The 22196-nt window shown below is 32.5% G+C and overlaps 1 protein-coding gene across 1 annotated transcript; it reads left to right on the top strand.

Annotated features, from left to right (window-relative positions):
- The first annotated feature begins 8215 nt into the window (after positions 1-8215).
- On the top strand, positions 8216-21648 carry LOC128295446 (glutamate receptor 1.2-like). Its single transcript, XM_053031026.1, has 8 exons — positions 8216-8489; positions 10857-11615; positions 11666-11886; positions 11967-12279; positions 14630-15021; positions 16497-16655; positions 21456-21469; positions 21579-21648. The coding sequence occupies exons 1-8, from the start codon at positions 8216-8218 to the stop codon at positions 21646-21648; spliced, it is 2202 nt and encodes a 733-aa protein (XP_052886986.1).
- Positions 21649-22196: the final 548 nt, after the last annotated feature.

Below are 22196 nucleotides of genomic sequence, written 5' to 3'. Positions count from 1 at the left end.
TGAACAATAGGACTGTGAAAAGGATCTTTGTATTTTTTAGAGCTAATCTAGAGTAATATTCAAAACACACTTGTTGTTTTAAGCCTAGAAGCAACAAGAATCCTTTTGTGAAATAGGCTTATATCCAAAATCTTTATTTCAATGAAATACATGTTTGAGTAAATATTCTTTTATTCTTTCTATTTTATATGTCTATTCTTAGATTCTTTCATTCATGATCATACCATACAAATAATTATTCATAGAATCATTTATTCTTTGAAATATGCCTTCGTACCTCTAACAGGTCTCCAGATATCAATGACGTGAGCGACGCTGTCATTAATTCCAAGTCTTTTTAGCAAGATATGTGTCTAGAAGGATCTCAGGACCTTGAAGATGACAGAGATTGTGACTTATTTCCTGATTTGTTAAGGACGGTAGAACAAGATGAAAAAACTGATCCTACTTTACAAAGGGTCAATGGACATTGTGAACAAAGGGCAAAGATTCAAACCAGAGTCACCACAAGGACAAAATGAATTGTCTTTGAGTTACTTCAAGAAATTCAAAGATGTTTTCACATGATCATGTCGAGATATATTTGAGATATTAAGATCTGTGGATGATACAAAATGTCTATACAGTGCCAAAATGACACATGTTAAAGGTTTCATGGTAGCTACGCTAATCATGAGGTTTAAATATTGTTGATCCACCATGGAAGAGGATTACATTGGTTAAAGCCACATTCATTTCTTCACAAATTTTGCCTATACGAGGCAAGGATGTTATCAGGCCATTCTCATTAATTCATCTTGGCAGTCACGAAGGGGGTGAGGGTCACTTCATGTGTCAATAATTACAAGATTAATAGTCGTCAAGTTTCAAATTTCAAATTTCAAAAAAAAAAGAAGAAAGAAAAAGAGAAGCGGTTGCTGACAAGTAATGTCAAAAAAGATTATCTTCAAATACATTTGCACAATGTCAAAAGTTTGCAATTTGTTCAAGGATCAGACACCATATTATAGTGCGGTAAAGGCATCCAAAAAGAAAGACAAAAAGTTCAAAAATATAAAAAAAAAGAAGAAAAAAAGAAAAAAAAGGGAAAAACAAACAATAGAACAAAAGCCATAGTGAAAAATGACCGAGTCTTGTAAATATTGGCATAAAGAAGTTATCATTTACCCTCTATATTTGTCAAACGTCGGCCAGAACCTTCACCGGGGTAATACATTGTTCGATGGATTTTGAAAGAAAGATTTCTTTTGGTCAAGTCTTAGCTGAAGTTGGATTAGGCAGAATAGATTTAACCCCGATATGATCAGTTGAATTTGAAGAAAGGAGATTGAAAGCCATATGACATGGCCCAATGTACCGGAAATGAATGATGCAAGCTTACATCGGAAAGGCTCTTCCTAGAGGATTCTATGAGGGAGACCTGGCATTGAAAAGTTCCTTTTTACATAAAAGGACTTCCAAGGAAAGTGAAAGGCCACAGCGAAAACCCTCAAATGATACTCTGGGATCTTAAAAAAAAAAGAGAGAGAAAGAAAGAAAGAAAGAAAGAAAGAAAAGGAGAGGCCAAAGCGAAAACCCGCAAAGGGCGCCTTGAGACCAAGGGGGATTTGAGCTGAAAACCCGAAAGGGCAGCTCAAATTTGGATCAAAGTGAGGCATACAGTAGTCTTGCTATATCTGAATTAACAATAAAGAAGTATGCTACATCTTGGGGCATCGACAAAGTGTCGCGGATCCCCTGAACACATATTGAGATCAGAAAGGTCCTCAAGAAGTTAGTACAGAGAAGCTCAAGCTGCGATATCTGGGGCACCTAGTTTCCATTTTGCTCATTTTGAATTTGTTATTTTTGATTGCCTTATTCTTTTCAAGATACATCCCAATAAATTTCCTTCTTATTGCATCGTTATCTTTGATTAACCCATTCATGTTGAGTTAATCGCCTTCTTGTTGCATTTGCAATCTTCGATTAACTTATTTGCTTCGAGCTATGCTCTTACCCAATTTCCTTTTTGTCCATTGTTTTGATCTTTTTCGAGCATGTTACATTGAAATAAAGATCAATGGACCAATAATACTTTCATAAAAGAAGTCTTGCATATTATTCGAGAGGCTTCTAAATAGTACAAGAACCTGAAACAAGACTGTTGTTGAGAACCCACCAAACCTAAGGGATGGAAATGTTTGAGAAGGAGGAGTCTAAATTATGGCTATCTCTTCGGATTTTCTATCAAAGGTATCGGTTGAATGAAGAGGCAAGATATTTCATCGGTGATACAACCTTGACAAATGACGAGCAATGTCAACCCAAGTGTAAAAGGGGGATCGTTATCAGGAAAAGAAAAATGATATTCCGCATTCACATGAATATCAGACATGCATACAGGGTCATTACACCCGAAGGATGATCAAATTGATACTATACCCTGAGTTACAGTGGGTTGGATAAGCAAAAACTCAATAAAATTTCAGTAGGGCAAGCTTGCCGAGCAGATTGAGAGTGTTTCTTTGGGTTTTCTGTCAAGAATACTAGCTGAACAAGGTGGCCGCGTAATACGTCAGTGATAATGTCCTGATGAACAAGCAATGATACCTAGGTCTTTTTCATTTCCATATCATTCATAACACATCTAGTTAAAAGCATTCGATTCATTTCAATCATAGCATTCCAATTATTTGACACAAACATCATATCTAGTTAGGAACAATTGATTCATGTTGATCATAGCATCCTAATTATTCGGCATAAGCATGGGCCTATGAGGCTAAAATTTTAGATCTTGTTTCCCTGAAATTGAAGTGAAGCAGATCGAAGACGGCGAATCTGAGCTTCCTGAAGTTGCAGTGAAATAGATTTAAGCCACCAACCTAGCTCCCTAAAGTTGTAGTGGAGTAGGCTAAATTTCAGATCTTGTTTCCCTGAAGTTGCAGTGAAGCAGATCGAAGACGGCGAATCTGAGCTTCCTGAAGTTACAGAGAAGCAGATTTAAGCCACCAACCTAGCTCCCTAAAGTTGTAGTGGAGTAGGCTAAAATTTCAGATCTCGTTTCCCTGAAGTTGCAGTGAAGCAGATCGAAGACGGTGAATCTAAGCTTCCTGAAGTTGCAGTGAAGCAGATTTAAGCCACCAACCTAGCTCCCTAAAGTTGTAGTGGAGTAGGCTAAAATTTCAGATCTTGTTTTCCTGAAGCTGTAGTGAAACAGATCGAAGACGGTGAATCTGAGCTTCTTGAAGTTGCAGTGAAGCAGATTTAAGCCACTATCCTAGCTTCCTAAGGTTGTAGTGGAGTAGGCTGAAGATTATAGATCTTGTTTCCCTGAGATTGCAGTGGGACAGATCGAAGACGGCGAATCTAGGCTTCCTAATGTTTCAGTGAAGCAGATTTAAGCAAGTCCTAGCTCTCTAAAGTTGTAGTGGAGTAGGCTGAGGATTATAGATCTCGCCTCTCTGAAATTGCAGTGAGGCAAATCAAAGACGATAAATCTTGGCTTCCTGAAGATGCAGCGAAGCAGATTTAAGTATCCTAGCTCCCTAAGGTTGTAGTGGAGTAGGCTGAAGATTATAGATCTTGTTTCCCTGAGATTGCAGTGGGGCAGATCGAAGACAACGAATCTAGGCTTCCTGATGTTGCAGTAAAGCAGATTTAAGCAAGTCCTAGCTCTCTAAAGTTGTAGTGGAGTAGGCTGAGGATTGTAGATCTCGTCTCCTTGAAGTTGCAGTGAGGCAAATTAAAGACGATAAATCTTGGCTTCCTGAAGATGCAGCAAAGCAGATTTAAGCAAGTCTTAGCTCCCTAAAGTTGTAGTGAAGTGGGCTGAAGATTGTAGGTCTTATCTTCTTGAAGTCGCGATAGAACAGATCAAGCTAATTACAGAAAAATAGATTAAAGCAACAAGCCTCAAGTAGCCGCAGTGGTGTAGATCAAAGCAACAGTTCTTACACCTTTAGAAATGCAATGGGGCCACTTGAAGAAGAGAAGCACCAAAGAAGTAAAGATCCTGCAAGACCAGACAGATTTGGCGTCTCTGTAGTGACGGAGAGCAGATCGAAGATAGCAGATTTGGCATCTCTGTATTGGCAAAGAGCAGATCGAAAATAGCAGATTTGGCCTCTCTGTATTGGTAGAGAGCAGATCGAAGATAGCAGATTTGGCCTCTCTGTATTGGCGGAGAGCAGATCGAAGATAGCAGATTTAGCGTCTCTGTATTGGCGGAGAACAGATCAAAGATAGCAGATTTGGCGTCTCTGTATTGGCAGAGAGCAGATCGAAGATAGCAGATTTGGCGTCTCTATATTGGCAGAGAGCAGATTGAAGATGGCAGATTTGGCGTCTCTGTATTGGCAGAGAGCAGATCGAAGATGGCAGATTTGGCGTCTCTGTATTGACGGAGACCAGATCGAAGATAGCATATTTGGCGTCTCTGTATTGGCGGAGAGCAGATCGAAGATAGCAGATTTGGTGTTCCTGAGTTTTCAAGAAGCAAGTTGAGGATAGCCAATTTGCCACTCCTGAAGACATCAGAGTACCTTTGAGGAAGAAGAGGATCAAGACTTTGAGACTTAGCCAGACCAGGCAAATTTGGTCCTTTTTATAGTCTTTACTCTATTCTCGTTACACGACAATGAGCAAAGAGAGGCAGCTGTAGTAGGCCAAATTTGCCCGACCCATATAAAAACAAAAAAGCAAACCAAAAATAAAAATAAATAAAATTATAACAGTCCATTATCTGTCTAATTACAACCCAAAATCAAATATCCTAAAACCCATTAACGGATAAACCTGGACCCAAATTACATCACCCAAAAGGCGAAACATTTCAAGAGCAGAGACCTAGGGCTCTCTCATGCGCCATAACCATTCAGCCTCTCTTCGCTCTGCACGCCCAAGACACCACCACCACGCCAAAGACACCGTGCACTGCAAAACAAAAAAAAAAAAGCAACAGAAGAGAGACAAACAAAAGGACGACAACAGCAGCAAATAGAGAAGAACAAAATGGATTTTCTTTTTTCTTTTTTTTTCTTTTTGGATATAAAGCCCACTATTTTCAATTGTAAAGGGGCTTCTTTCTTTTATGAATCTGAGACACAAAACAAAAAATCAATACGAAAAGCTTGAACAAAAAGTCTCCACAAGGTGATTTGATTCTCATTTTCTTTCGATTTCATTTTGTTTTCTTTGATTTATCTATCGCATGAAAAAGCGAATAAAAGGGAGGGGACGAACACTCACTGGGCACAATATACGTTTATGCATACATACATAAACAAAAAAAAAAAGGAAAAAATCCAGTATAAAGGTGATCTCTAGTTTTTTCCTCTTTCTTTTCGATCTATTTTGGTTTGCTAGATTTCTTTTAATTTATGGATCGACACCAAGGAAAACCCAACGATCTCTGAAATGAAGAGATTCGGGTGAGGGTCGAATGTTCTTCTCAACTTTTTTCTTCTCTGTTTTTTGTTTTATTTTCAAAGAAGCAAAGCACAATTTAAAGTTTTTTTTAAAAAAGGAAATGAGATGGATTGGTTTACGGATCTCCATGATTGCAATCTTCACAGCAAAGGTTGGGTTGTTGACCGCACGTCGTCGGCCATTAGTCCAATATTGGCTCGTCAATCGCTAGCCAAATGAAACCCTATCATTTGGGGGTTAGTGGCTCTTGCTACTTCTAAAAAATGGTTGAAATTAGGTTATGTTTGAAGGAAAGGGGTTTAAAATCCTTCACAAAGCCAAGCGGCACTTTGTTTATAGCGAAGAAAGGTCGTGCATTGGCCCAAAAAGTGAAATGGATTTGCACCATTTTGTTAAATGGCGATTTGCACGTTAGATCCCCTCTTCTTGCGAGTCTTCAATTTGTGCCCAATTGGCTTACCTTGTATTTTAAAATTTGACTGCTAATTTGTGCATCATTTCATTTTGATCCGCGGTTCATTAATGCATTGTGGATGCGAGATATTTACAAATTCAGTCCTCCTACATTTATGTGCATTGAGCATTAATTCATTTTGTAATTGCTTTATTTGCAAATTATCTTCCTTATTTTTACTTGTAAGTTTAATTTGGTCTTGTAATTCTACGATTGGTTAATTTTAAATACATTTAATATGTGTAATACCTTACCATGAATTATTATTTCTTGGTATTTAGTATATTATTAAATTATTATTAAACATATATTTTGTATTTATATTTAATTTGCATCCATTAGTAAAGTTTTAATATTCTTATACATATAGATTTTAATAAGTTTGTAATTAATTGTGTTTTTTTAAAATTTATTATGTATATAATTTATGATAAAATTAGGTTAATCCTATAATTCATATTTTAATTAGATGATATTTTGACATATAATTACTTCTTACATTTTTCACATGTATAGGGCACATATTAAATTATTTTTGCTATGGTACATATTATTATTTTCATATAACTTTATGTAAATATTTTTCTATGTATATATATCCTCTTTCAAAATTATTTATGTGAATAATATTTTTAAATCATTTATTGTATCTTATATTATCCTTATGTTTTTTATATATATATTTTGTTATTTATATAACGTATATGTTTACTTCTTTTTTATACAATATTAATTTCATTCTTTTTATCAATAATTATACCCAATGTTTATCGTATATAAAGATTTCATAAATTTACTTTATATATTATCTTATATCATATTTCAAGTCAAACTAATATGTTTTAAGCTATTTTTATAATCAATCATTTAAAATTCTTTAAAACGAAAGCGATGTGCGATATTTGGCAATTCGCGAATCGTGCCCTAACGTGTTGGGTTACAATTTCGGTTTGCTTAAAATAATCAAATATCCTTCAAAATTTCACGATACCTTCTAAAATCATTTAAAAGCGAAGGCAATATTCGGCGTTTGACAATTCGGGAATCATGCCCTATCGTCTTTGGGTTGTGATTTTCGTTTGTTCAAAACAATCGAATATTCCTTTAGGTTTTCATTCATGTTTATTAAAACCTTGAAAACGAAGGCGATGTTCGATGTTTGGCGATTTGAGAATCGAGCCCTATCGTGCTGGGTTGCGCTTTTTCATTTGCTCAAAATAATTGAAGATCCCTTCGGAATTTCACTCGTATTTTCTAAGGTGAGGCAATGTTCGATGTTCGGAAATTCGAGGAATCGTGCCCTACTGTGCTGGGTTTTGGTTTTTCGTTGGACCAAATAGTTGGGCATCCTTTTGTGATTTTCAAATTATAAATTTGTAGTCATCGAAACAAGAAGATTTTTGACAATCAACTCGGGTCACTCGAACGTTATTAGAAAAGAACCACATTTCCAAAACATTTTTATCTTAGACCTAAGGACAGTATTTAATCGATTTGGTACCAATTTTGGGCGTAGTGAGGGTGCTAATCCTTCCTCATACGTAATCGACTCCCGAGCCCATTTTCTCATATTTTCGTAGACCAAAATCGTTATTCTAGTAAACCAAAACATTTTATTAAAATAACCAAATCCTTAGGTGACCCGATCACACCAAAACAAAAGATCGATGGCGACTCCATATTTCTATTTTTCAAAAAGTCGATTCCCCCGTATTTTCATTAAACCTAATTTTTTTTTAAATAAAAAGGGTGGTTTTGACACTTACTATATATCATACACATTTTGAGTTGATATAAATTTGTCTCATTTTACCCTAAAAAATAATAATGTGATACGTGATATGTTTTTACTAGATGTCATACACCTTTTGAGTTAATTGAGATGAAATTGATAGTTTAGGCATAATTTTTTATCAAAAAAACTTTAAGTAACTAAATGAGAAAAGCGGTATAATTTAGAGATTAATTCTATAATTAAACTTTATTTTAAAAAAAATTTACTAAATTTCTACTCATATATGATCTAATATGAACCCAACATATCGATTTGGATGAATAATCTGATTCATGATATGATATAGAAGCGAGTAGGTTGTATGAATCCAAAGATATTACTTGGACCAATTCAATAGTTCTAGTAGTTGAAAAAGACTCAAGTGAGACAAATCATATTTAGACCTTATGTGAATTGTTAAGTAAGTCAACCTCTTACTTTTAAACCTCTCTCTCTCTCTATAGATATATATATTCCCTATTTACATTTCATAAAGGAAATTAATTAAAACATATAAGGTACCAAAGAACAAAAAACAATAAATATTCAAAAAAGAAAATACAGCATTTGGCCTAATGATAAAGAGCCGAATTTTGCTCTTATTTCCTTTCTACTTTAGTCTCCTCTGTGAGCTAAGTGGCCGAGTTGGTGGCCTTGGACCTGCGGTGGACGGTGAAGAGGTTGGTGTTGGATTAATCGTTGATATGGGATCGAAGGAGGGCAAAGTTTTCCATGGCCGCGTTTCCATGGCGATTTCCGATTTCAATAGCTTTGGTAGGGACAACCAAATGAGGATAGTTCTCCATACAAGAGACTCCAAAGGGGACCTTTTGCTTGCTTTATCTTCCGGTTAATTATAAGCTTTCTTTTACTTTTTTTTTTCATCCTCCAAATTTAACTTTTGACAAAAATATCATAGAGACCTTTGTATTAAGAATAAGTTTGCATTTTTTTTCATTTTACTCAAAAAAATAACATATTAATTCATGTATGTTATATTAAAAAACAAGCTGGTCATTTTTGTTAAAAAATTCATCCATTTCTACTGTTAGAAATCAGTGTAGCTGTCATAATAACAAAATAGTCACACGTAACGTGTCACGTGTACCTCATGTTGACATATAGAGACCAATTCTTAATAGTAAAAATAGATGAAATTTTTAACAGAAGAACCAATTTACTCTTTGGTATAATGTACAGAGACTAATTTACTTATTTTTTAGTAGAGAGGGCAAAATTCAATTTGACTTCTATTATGAGGGCCTTCATGGTACTTGTACTTGAAACTTTCTTGCATCAAGGCATTCCTAATATTAAAATGGTTAAATTTTGTTATTAATCCGTGTATTATGAATAAGTTGTAGATTTAATCATTTTATTTTATTTGGTCATTTTTAGTCTTTACACATTTCGAATTTTAAAATTTTATTCCAGACCAAATGATAAGTACTAAATTCATTAAGTTCTATTATTTTTAAAATATTGTAAGGACAAACATATTATTATATATGTAATGTCATATCAATTTACTATTTTCACATATTATTTACACAGAAAATCCAGTTAATGACTTTAACGACTGTAATTTATGTTAAGATTAAAATTTTAAAATTCAAAAATATAAAAATAATAAAAATAATCAAACTAAAAAGATGAATTAATTTATAACTTCATGTATAATTAATACCAAAATTAACAAAAAAATTCTGTCAAAATTTTGAAATGCTTGGCATTAGTCCATTTAACCGACTAGTTGTTTTATATACTTGGCATTAGTCTAATTAGACTAATTAATGCAAACGAAACTTCCTACAACTTGAATAGAAAGGGGCAGATCAATGAGTTATTCCGATATTATTATTAGAAAAGCCTTTTGTCTTTAACTTCATAAACCAGTTAAAAATTAGCTCAAGTTCCATATATCATACATAGTTTTTCAAGTTTAGTTCGATCTGGAACAAGAGTGCAAATTTTATTTATATTTATAAATAATTAATTTAAGTATGTTCTATTTATATAATTTTAAAATTTTAAATAAAAAATATATTATTTATTTGGTATTTATTAATTTTTATTAAACGATTAAGCATATACTGCTTAAATATGTTTAAAAATTTAAATTATAGTATTCATATATAAAAAATAAAAATATATTCATAGATTAGGATTTCTCCAAAATCCATTTAGGGTCTGTTGTTTCATTGAAAATAGCTTTGGAAAATAATTTCTGGAAAATGACTAACTTTCACGAAAAAGTTAATATTTTTTAGTTTTGGATGAATCTATGTAAAATATTTTCTGTTGTTTGACAGATTTCTTAAAAAAATTTCATAAAAGCTGTTTTCAATGAAATAAACATACATTTTGAGATTTTCTTATCTTTTCATTATTTAATTGGGTTTATTTTATATATATAAATTTATATTTTACATTGTTTTTACATATATTAAAAATATTTTGTTAAATTCAAGTTCATAATGTCATTTTTAGTTACATGACTCTTGAGTGAGTATTTTTTATTATTTAAAACGTAACATGAACAAAATTGACAAAAAATTGAACAATCAACAATTGGACTTTATTTTCAAATCTGATTGTAGAGGGACTAAATTCTTGAAAATTAAAGTATAGAGACTAAATTACAAATTTATGAAGAGTACATAAACTTATGACATATTTTAACCTTTATACTACAAAACATTTATTATTAATATATTTATAATTGTAATAGATATTTATTATTAAAATATCAATATTGAAAATTTCCAATAATATGTGAAGAATATTATTTAAAAGTTATTATTAAAATAAAATTAAAATATTAAATAATCTATTAACATGATAAATTATATTAATTATATTAATAATTTATTATAAGACTAAATATAAATAATTAAACATGTATGCTTAATAATATTGAAAAATATAATATTTTAATAATTTTAAATATTTTTAAAATAAAATAAAATTATTATTAATACAATAATATTAACATTAATATTTTTATATAAAATAAAATTATCTATAGAAAGACTCTTTTCTAAAAAATGACTACGCGCTTATTAAAAGATAAGTTATTTTATAAAAATAAAGACTATGAAAATATATAAAATATTATTCGTAAAATTTTATATGTAAATAAAAGGATTCTTAACCTAGGCTAAAAGTTCTTATTTAACGATTTGACCTTTTTATGCTGTACATTTTCCTATCCAGCTTTTAATCTCTGGGAAAAAAACAAAGTCAAGGTCATCCTCAGTGCGCAAAAATCAACATTGGAAGCAAAGTTTTTGGCTGAATTTGGGAATAACACCAAAATTCCAGTAATCCCAATTTCCGCCCCATACTTGATTCAAGCTCCACCACATGATCATGCCGAAGTGAAAGGAATTGTTGCTTTCGCAGAATTACATAAATGGGAAAAGGTTATCCTCATTTACGAAGATCATAATGACAATCATTGGAGTGATTTCTTTGAAGAGAAAAAGTTTCAGGTTGCATATAAAAGCTCAGTGGCTGCTTCATCCAAAGACGAACACATAATTGAAGAGCTTCATAGGCTCAAAGCAATGGAAACTTCGGTACTCGTTGTGCATGTTGAACCTGTCTTAGCATCTCGTATTGCCGTACACGCGAAAAGGCTAGGAATGGTTAGCCAAGGGTATGCATGGATCGTCACCTCCAAGTGCAGGAATCACTTGCAGAATTTGAAAGATTATTCATCGATATTAGAAAACATGCAAGGATTCATTGGTTTCAGGTCTTATAATATTAAAGAATCAAAGGAGTTTGATATGCTACAACTGATGAACTTTACTCAAATGGTCAATTTCGGAATAGTGAATGTGTTAGGGACTGAAGGGGAAAGAAGAGTTGGATTTTGGACAGGGAAATTCACCAACAAATTATCACACGGGTTTACCCATGGAAGGCATTTATTTTCAAGCTCCGGCTTCGAAACAATAATCTGGCCTGGTGGGACATCAACCATTCCCAAAGGTCGAAGGATGCAAACGAGCACTAAGACTCTATTGCTGTTCCAAAATCAAACGGGTTCCCTCAATTACTGAAAGTGGACATTGATCTTCAGACCAATATCACCTTCTCTGGTTTCTGCATAGAGGTTTTCAAAGCTGCAATGGCGGGTTTGGAGCATAAAGTGCCCTATGAGTTCGTCTCCTTCGAATATAATAACCCAAACATAGGTGAGGCTTACAGTGATCTTGTCTACCAATTATATCTCCAGGTATGGTTCTTAACAATTTTATGTGCTTCATTTATGCCACTTGCTTTTATTGATTTGTGTTGGATAAACAAAAACACAAGTACGATGCCATTGCTGGGGACATAACGATCACAGCAAATAGATCATTGTACGTGGATTTTACTTTGCCGTTTACCGAGATGGGGATCGGGATGGTTACTCGGCTACCCCCAAAGGAGAGCCAAAACTTGTGGATTTTCTTGAAACCACTCTCACCAGGTCTTTGGCTTACAATTGTGGGAGTTTATGTCTTATCAGCTTTATTTATTTGGCTGATTGAACGTCCTGCATTTGTTGAACGACAAACCCGGCAATCAAATGGGGAAATTGGAAGGATGTTTGGCTTCTCCTTCTCTATCTTTGTTTTTACACATTGTAAGCATTCTCATGCATACATTTTCTTTTTGCTATTAAAAATAACTCTATGGAATTGTACGAATTAGGAAATTCGCTACAGCAAAACATCGAAGCCTCTGCTGTAATTTCACCCAAATAGCAGCTCTTTATGCCATCCTGTAAGCTGCTTTCCTTCAATGCTCTTTGGCTTGATCTTTGATTCCGTTTGGTGCTCCAATTTTACTGATTCGATATGCTGCCTATCGCCTCAATTTTTGTGCTGTTTCGTGCTTCAAGTTGCTGCCATTTCTGCTTGCTATTTCATTAGCTTTGCTGCCTTCACCACCTCAGTTATTGCGGTTATTATCTCCAAAATTGCTGCTCTAAGATGCTGCCAATTGCCGATCTTTTTTTTTTTTTTTTGCTTCATTCGATTTGTTCTGCAATCGCCAAGGAATATGCCATTTCGTTTCCATTCTTTTCAGCCATCGAGAAAACAAACATTTCCAACCTTTACAATGTCTCTTTCAATACTTTCACCACGCCAAACTCTACCACATCGGAATCATTTGCTGCTGCAGAACCAGAAAATAACGCTCTTGTGACACCCTCCTTATCTCTCAAGACTCCTCCACATCCTGCTCTATCCTCATTTGCAATCCCACACATATTGAACTTTAAACATCCATGAGGAGGAGGCCGCCAAAATGATGCATCTGGCTTGGATTTAATTGAATCAATCCTACACCTGTTCGGACATATCCACGAAAAATTCTCCTGCAAACATTACTTCATCATATCAAGCAATTTTCTTATAAAATATTCCTCCGACTTTACTTCACTAAATCCCCCGTTTCTTGTATACATTCTCACCCTTCCTTTTTCGAGTTTTGCCAATCGATAAAGCCTTGGAAATCCATCTTCTAGAGGACGATTGCCACACCATGTATCTTCCCAAAACAGCATTGTCTTGTCGTTCCCTAACTCCCATCTCAAAGACTCTTAACCTGTCCATATAGCTATTCTATCATCCATTGCATTTTCCACAATTTCTCTCCAAACGATGGACATTTCTTTTAAGTTTGCTGTCTTGAATCTCCATTGTTGCACCAAGGTCCCATACTTATCCTGAATCACCTTCCTCCACTATCGCCTTCAATTTTTTACAGCATTAATATCTCCACCCAATATCTAAGGAGACTGAAACTGTTTACGTCGCTCCTGCAACTTGCCCCATAATACTCTTTGTTCAGAAATAGCATTCGATGCATACACATTTATCATTGTCGCTTCCATACCATCGTCCTTCCACTTACCCTCCACTACTATCATTCTGTCTTCACAATGAATTCTAATTGCCTCAAAGTAATCCTTATCCCATATAGATATTAGCCCACCCGATCGACCACAAGCTGCCATGAAGCTAAATTCAAAATTGTCATCATGTCAAAACCTCCCGATTAGTTCCTTCAAAAACTACTTCCATTTTACTTTCCTGTATAAAACAAAAGTTTGTCCTCGTTTTCCTTATAAATCTTCTCACCCAAGCTATCTTAACCTCTGCTCCTAGACCCCTAATGTTCCAAGAAACTACCCTCATATTCCCCTATCCAACCTTACTAACTGTTAAAGAATTAAAGCTTCAAATTTGTAAATTACTCACCAAATTCTGGTCAAGGTTTCTTCTTCTCCCGATATTTTCCTCTGTTTCCTTATCTGGGATAGATTTACAATCCTCTCATATTCCTTAAGAACTTCCCTTCCTCTTTTTCCTTATGCATGACTCTGTCTCTCTTCTTTCTCTCCTTTGTCGTTAAAATGCTGCTTTGGATTTCATACATAGACTGTATCTTCTTGTTCAAACCTTTCTTCTTCTTTTTTTTCCTACAAAGAAGCACCTGGTTTAATTCTTCGTCTAGTTCCAGATTGGATTCCCAAATGTCACCTCTTTCTGTTTCATTTTCCTAAATGCTTTTGTTGCCTTCCACTGGGCTTCTTTTTCCTTCCGAGTTAGTTTTTCTTGCTTTCCTACAGTTACACTCATTAGGTCAAAATTTGTTTTTCTCAAATTAGCTTGCCTGGTTTGTTGTATATTTTATAATATAATTAAATAGTCCAAATAATTAATTATTTAAATTAAAATATTGACGTACTCTTTTTATTAAAAAAATCACTTCTAACATGTCATAGTAACATTATTATATAGAGGAACATTTTTCCAATTACTATGAGATTTCAATTTTTTATTTGTAAATTGTTGAACCGTCTATTTAATCTATTAAATAAAGAATAAATGATGTTCAGGTACAATTACACTAAACCCACGTTTCAATAGCAAAATTTAGAAACAAGGTTTGATATAATTTTCCTTTAAAATGTGAATTTGTAGGGGAGAAATTATCGAGCAACTTGTCGAGATCAGTGGTTGTTTTGTGGGTGTTTGTGGTGTTCATATTGGGCTCGAATTACACTGCCACTTTGACATCAATGATGACGGTTCAACAGATTGAGTTCAACTCTGGGAAGAGCATCATAGGACGTGCAACAGGCCCTGTTACCCAAGGAGCTATTGGCAATCTAAATTTCCCGAATTCACATTCAAAATCTATCAGGCTTACTTCTCTCGAAGAATATGCCAAGGCTTTATCGGAAGGAAGGAAAAATGGTGGAGTCTCCGCGATAATTGAGGAGATGCCATACATCAACATCTTGCGACAAAAATATCCAACACGTTATTCCATGGTCGGCCACGTCATGCCTGTTACCAATGGCTTTGGCTTTGTAAGTTATTCAAGTACTCATACATACATACATGCATACATAATGTAACAATAGAGTTTTAGGTAAAGATGTCTATGTGTCGAATTAAAGATGACTTTGGCTCGATTTGATATAAGGATGAAATTAAAAAATGTGTTCAGAGATCAAAATAAAATTATAAAATTTTTAGAGTTTAAATTAAAAATTTTATGCTAAAGAACTTAAATTGAATCATTATCATTTTCTAGGCAAATATATATTTCATTTTATTAAGAGATTAAAAAAAACTTAATATTGAAATTATTTCCTTTTATGAGGGGTCATAAATGCAGTTTTTCCATTTATCAAGAAGGGCAAAGCCATCGATCCCTTATCTATAGCTGGTTTCATTTCATATATACTAACTTCATGCATTGTATGTGATTTTATAAATTTATTATTTAATTATATTTTTAAATATTGTATTTTTAATTTAGTAATTAACTTAAAATATTATTTTTATTTGAATTATTGAATAGAATTAAAATATATTAACTTATCAATTCAAATATTATTATAAGAAATTTTTAAATCATAATTAAAATATTTTAAACATATTCAACATACAATATAGTTTTAGTTTATGTAATTAATGCAAAACAACATTATTCAAAAAATAAATAATTAACATAATTAACTCTAATAGTAATTAATTGATAATTAAAATGTTTAGAATTTTATTCAAATAATAACTCTATTTTACATTATTAAAATTACCACAACTTTTAAAAAAAAAAATTAGCACAATTTTTAGCTAATACTTGTAGTTTAAATTATAATTATAATTATAGTTATCACAAAGTTTCTCTTATATTTTTATGCTTAGAGTTTCATTCAAGTAATAACTACTCTATTTTAAAATTATCACACTTCTTTTAACTAATAAATGTAAATGTAAATTATACTTATTTTTAAATTTATAATTATCACATATTTTATTTTACTTCAATTTTTTTATTTTTAAATGTAAATTTAGTAATATGATAAAATAAAAATATCTTCATGCTCAAAAGTTTTTCTAAACTCATGTTTTTTATATATTATAGATATTACAGATAATATTTAAAAGTTATTTTTATATTTTATATTTAAATTTATATAAAATTATTTTTATTATTTAATTTGAACCCGAGTCAACCCAAGTTAGCCCCAGGGCAAAAGTTTGCTTGTCGATGTTCAACCTAGGCTAAGTTAAGCCTACCGAGTTAGGTGGGTTGTTCAACCTAAAGACAATTCTGATTTATGATGTCTCCTGAACAACTTTAAGTGTTGAGATTTTATAAAATAGGTTTCTTTTTTTGAAAAGATTAAAAAACCAGTTTTGAGATGCAAAATTTTGAGGATCCAAATTTCAAGGAATACATTTGTGAAGAGATATCTCAATCTTGGCACCTAGGATGGCTAGTTATTTACTTGTACATAGTCCTAATGTTTTAATTTCATTGTGAAATCTTCAGGCATTTCCAAAAGGTTCACCCATGGCTAATGACATATCAAGGGAAATTGCAAAACTCAGACAAGATGGGACGCTTCAAAAGCTTGAAAATGAGTGGTTCAAAAGTCCCATCATTGATTTTGATTCAGATAATACTTTGGGTAGTATGAATTCACTTACAGTAAGAGACTTTCAAGGCTTATTCCTTATCAGCGGAATTTATTTAGCTATAGCCTGTTTCTTGTTCCTCACTTCTTTACTTTACAAAAACTTTCATGTTATGAAAGAATGGAGACGACCTAAATTTGTGGAACAGTACATTTACATGAAAATTTTCAGAAACAAAAGCAATGCTAATGCAGTACACCCAGAGTTGGACAATTTATGAAGTTCATCATGAAGTTATATCATCAACCCTATTTGTAAATTCCAGTAACTTTTACACTTTTATTAAAGAATATCCTCGTTACTTCTTGGGGACCTTTGTTTTCCATTGTATATTGATGGTAATAAATTTGTTTTATAGAATATTATTACTACTCAATGACAAATAAAGTTTATTAAATTGTGGCAAGCTGAGAGTAAAGAAAGATAAAAGAAAAGTTAAATCTAAATTTTTTAACTTTAAAATAATTAAATTGTGCATATTAATTAAAAGAATAAATTAAGATTTAAGGATAAAATGAAAAAAAAAATCACATGTTATTTTTTGATCAGTAGATTTATCGTTCAAAGTGAATGTCTTATAAGGTTAACTATATCACCTAATATGATAAGATTGTAGATTATGTGAGTTGAGTTTGGTGTGGACTTTGCCCTAGATGGATTAATTTGAGGTTTTCTTTAGAATAAATTTAGGGAGGCTTTCATTTGAATATATTACCCACTTAAGAATGATTGTATGAATTAACAAATATTCACATAAGTAATTTTAAATCAATAGAGAAAACTCTCTCAACATCACAAGAACTAGAGAATCAGCAGGTAATGAAAAGCATTAATTTGCATCCACCAACCAAACTATATATATTACATAGCAAATTTCATCAAACATATTAAAATTCTCTGTTTTCCAGCATCCACATCTGCAAAACTTAATTGAAACCTTCAAATACCCCTCAATCATTCAACCTTTTCTATACCAAAATAATAAAAGAATGAAGAAGAAATTAAAGACTAGAACTATTTAAGAAGGGCTTAAACAATAGGCCATTATCAGAAAAAACAGCAGCACAAGCAGGAGGCCTGGCGGCACCACCAGGCCAACACCACAACGAAGAAAGTTCAACTTGTAAATGTTAACCGAGGGTAAACCATCCCTGAAGTGGGCGAGGATGATAAGCAAAAGCAAAGGCACTTCAACCAAGATGAAATGCAAGATAATGGTCCATTTGTTCCACTGCGACTTGTAGTTGAAAACTGATGGGATCAATATCAAAAGCAAAACGATGCAGGAAATAGAGATCAAAGGCCAAGGAAGTCCCATCAACATTGTAAGCTTTTTTGGCTAGGGTTTTTGACTTTGCTTAAAATTAGTTTAATAATTGTAAAAGAAAATAAAGGAAAAAAAAAAGGGAAGAAAAGATCATATATTAATTTTGTTTGAATAATTAAAATTTTAAGGATTAAAAAAATTATGTGGCAGTATTTAAAATATACTATTTATAGAATTACAATATTTCACACTGTATACTTCAAGTCTGTCGAGTTTTGGAATGAAAATCCTCTGCCCCTTGTGCTCTTTCACTCATATATTCACACTTGTATTTAATTTTTTCTATACCCTGTTAAATTAGAATTCGGCAAAAAGAAAAAAAAAAAATTAAATGGTTAAAATTTGCCACAAGTTCTTATACTTTTTGAAAAATAAGAATTTAGTCCCTTTACTTTTATTTTATGAAATTTAGTTTCTCTACTTTTAAATTTAAAATTTAGGTCCAATTGTTAACATTAATAATTTTTTGTTAAATTTCAAGTTAATTAAAAGTCATTTTTAGTTACATGACTACTAAGTGAGTATTTTTATTTATTTAGAAAATGTCATATCAAATTTAATTAAAAAATAATAGTATTAATAGTTAGACCCAATTTTGAAATTTCAAAAGTAGAGAGATTAAATTCTATGAAATAAAAGTACATGTAGTAAATTCCTAATTTTTAAAAGGTACATAGACTTATAGCATATTTTAACCAAATTAAAATCACAATTGCTTACTCTTCTCCTCTAGCCAACAAATAGAAGAATAGATTAATGGTACCTCCATTGATTCGCCTGAAATGAGAATCAAACCAAGCGTTTCGAAAGTTTTAAAAGTTGTGGCTGGTAGCTCGAAACCAAGAGTAAAATAGCAGAAAATCAAAACACAAGAATTCCCATTATCATCATGTTTAAAGCAAGATAAATGATAGTTTTTGAAGAGGTTATTTTTTTGGGTTGATTGAGGATTTTTATAAATATGATAATAAGTGTCGTAACCATTTTTTTGAAAGCGGGAGTCGACTTGGATTTTGAAAATGAAAACGAAAAAAACTGGAGTCGCCACCAATCCTTTTTGATGAGGTGTGATCGGGACACCTCAAATTAAACATTTTAATAAAAGTTAAGATTTACTAAAACGATAATTTTTGGTCTACGAAAATCAGAAAATGAGTTCGGGAGTCGGTTACGCACGAGGAAGGATTAGCACCGTCGATACGCCTAAAAATTGATACCTAGTTGATTAATTAGTGTCTTAGTGTCGAAGATTAGAAAACTCGAAAGAACTTTGAAATACGATCCCTCTTTGTAAAAAATGCTCAAATGTTAAAGACCTTCTCGTTTCAAAACATAAAATGTCACATCCAGTAAGTTAGGACATGACATCTTGAATTTTCGAGAGCGAGCTTGCCTAAAATTTGCGTATTTTAACTTGTTAGAAGGGTATTCGATTTTTTAGAGTAAACGAGAAAAATCGAAACCCAGTAAGTTAGGGTACGTTTTCCCGAATTCTCAAACACCGAATATTGCCTTTGTTTTAAAACAAATTCTTATTTCGAGGTGACAAAGTATCATACCCGGTAAGTTAGGGCACAACACTTCGTATCTCCGGAAATAGACATTTCAAAACTCGTATAGCGATTCAAAAGAGTATTCCGTTATCTAGGTTAAATGAGAAAAATCGAAACCTAGTAAGTTTGGGCACGATTATCTCGAATTACTAAATACGGAATATTACTTTTATGAAAGAATTATTTTAAGGCATCAAAAAAAACATGATGTGATTTATAGTAAAATGTAAGAGCAAATTATGGTATTAACACATATAATAATATAATGATAGTGTCAAAACAATAACATGAACAGTTATAAAAGATGAAACAATAACGAGGTTAAGTATTATATAAATGTAAACACATACGTGGAGAAAATGAAATAATCGAACACGCAAGCAAAGAAATAAATAAATAGATATAAAAATAGAAAAATAAAATGACAATGATAACGATAATAATGATATAAAATTATATACATATATGGGTTTTAAGGTACATACGTAGAGGTTATAAGAAATATATGAAAGAAATATATATATAATAATATTAGTACAATATTAAAAGGTGCATATCGTAATATAAAATGTATACGTAATATAATCAAAATTACATAGTACATATATATATTAGTAATAATAATGATAATGATAATAATAAAAAACATTACATAAATGTATATTGAAAATAGATATATAATAATATTTAAAAGCATATACATAATATATATAATATCTGAAAGAAAATATACACATAATATATTAAAGTATATACATAATGTACATACATATATATGAAAGACAAATACATGACACGATCAAAAGTATGCACATAGTATATATATATACATATATATAAAAAATGTATACATAATATATAAAAATATATACATGCATATATTATTTAGAAAAGACGAAATATACATAGTATTGATATACATATGTGTAGCATGGGATATAAAAAGTATATACGTGTGACATACAAATATATATTAACGAAAGCAATAATATTAAAAGCTTTTAATAATACCATATAATATGTATCATATATATGTATAAATATCAAGTAAGAATAATAATAATGGGATACCAATAGGCAAGAATAATAGAATAACAATAATAAAATATAACAGCACAAATGGTATTAAAATTTAAAAAACAAAACAAAAAATAAAAAACAAAGAAAAGAAGGATTAAACTGAATTAAAAAAAGGAACGTTTGGGGCAAATCAGGATGAGAAAGAAATGTAGGGGCTATATGGGGCAATATTTCCATACCCAAAACGACGCAGTTCTGAATGTCTGTCCCTCAAATGGTCCCAGGTCCGAACTGAAGCAAAATCAAAATTAAGAGGCAAATTTAAGAAATGGTCAAAGACTAAATTAAAACCCTATAGAAACAAGGAGGGACTACGCGAGCAATTATCCCAAACAGTAGAAACACGCGGATCCTCAGTTGTTGGGTCGGGTCTCGCGCGGGTCACGTGAAACGGCGTCGTTTTGGCATTAAGGAGGCCGACCAAAACGACGTCGTTTTGATCGGCTATTTAAGGCAAAATTTCTTAAAAAAAATTCATTTCTTCATTTTGTTCTCCAAAACTATTTCTTCCCTCTCTCATTTCTCTCTGCCAGCCCAGAAATCGGCGAGGACCCGACCGTCCTCCCCCGTGTCGTCCGCCGCGCCGGCCACCGTACACGGTGACCGAAAATCGCCCGAGGGTAAATTTTTCTCTCTTTTTTTTTCTATTTTATATTTGTTTAATATATGTATGTTATTTTTAATAAAATAGGAGTGATATACGAAAACAATATTCGAAAAAAGTAAAGAAAAAAGGGTAAAATAAAAACGGTAAATAAACCTTTAGATCGGCCTTTGATACTCCTTACTGCTGATTCGTGTTTGTGTTACAAAGCCTTTTTTATTGTTAATCTTCTTTATATCTTTTGAATAGAATGAAAATCAAGAGTAAAAAAAAGCCCCTTACACCCGATCCCCTTTGTGGTTTTTATAACTTGTTTTTTACAAGTCTTCTTTTTTTTTTCTGCACACTGTTCTTTCTCTTTCAATGCTGCAGGTGCAAGTGGGGCGGTGGCACAGTGGCGGTGCTTGCAGGAGATGTGACTGGGGGCGGTGGGATTAGGTGATTTAGGGTTTTAGAATTTGAAACCCTAAATTTTTGGGCTAGTTGGGTCAGATTAGGGTTAGGGTCTGGGCCATATTGTTTTGGGCCTTAGTTTTTTATTTGTTTTAGGTTTAAGTCGGGCTATGTGGGTTTGAAAATGGTTTCTGTTGGGTAGATAGATTTAGACCTGTACAGCTGCCCCTCTTTGCTCGTTGTTGTGTAACGAGAATGGAGCAAAGACTTAAAAAAGGGCCAAATTTGCCTATCCCACTGGGTCTCAACTTCTTCGGTGCCCATCTTCTTTCAAGTAGCTTCATTCCAATCCACCGCATCCTCAGGGGTATAGGAACTGTTGCTTTGATTCGCTTCACCGTAACTTTAGATAAGATCTGTCTATTTAGCTTTACTCTGTTCCACTGCATCTTCAGGGAAATAAGATTTGTTATCTTCAGTCTGCCCCGCTACAACTTTAGGGAGATAAGACATGTGACTTTAATTAATTCTACTGAAACTTCAAGGAGATCTGCTGTGGCTTGGATCAACTCCACTGCTGTTTCAGGGAGAAAACAT

The sequence above is a fragment of the Gossypium arboreum genome, chromosome 7 (genome assembly GCF_025698485.1).
Source record: "Gossypium arboreum isolate Shixiya-1 chromosome 7, ASM2569848v2, whole genome shotgun sequence".
Classification (NCBI taxonomy): domain Eukaryota; kingdom Viridiplantae; phylum Streptophyta; class Magnoliopsida; order Malvales; family Malvaceae; genus Gossypium; species Gossypium arboreum.
The sequence above is the reverse complement of the archived record's forward strand: the minus strand, read 5'-3'. Positions and strand labels throughout refer to the sequence as shown.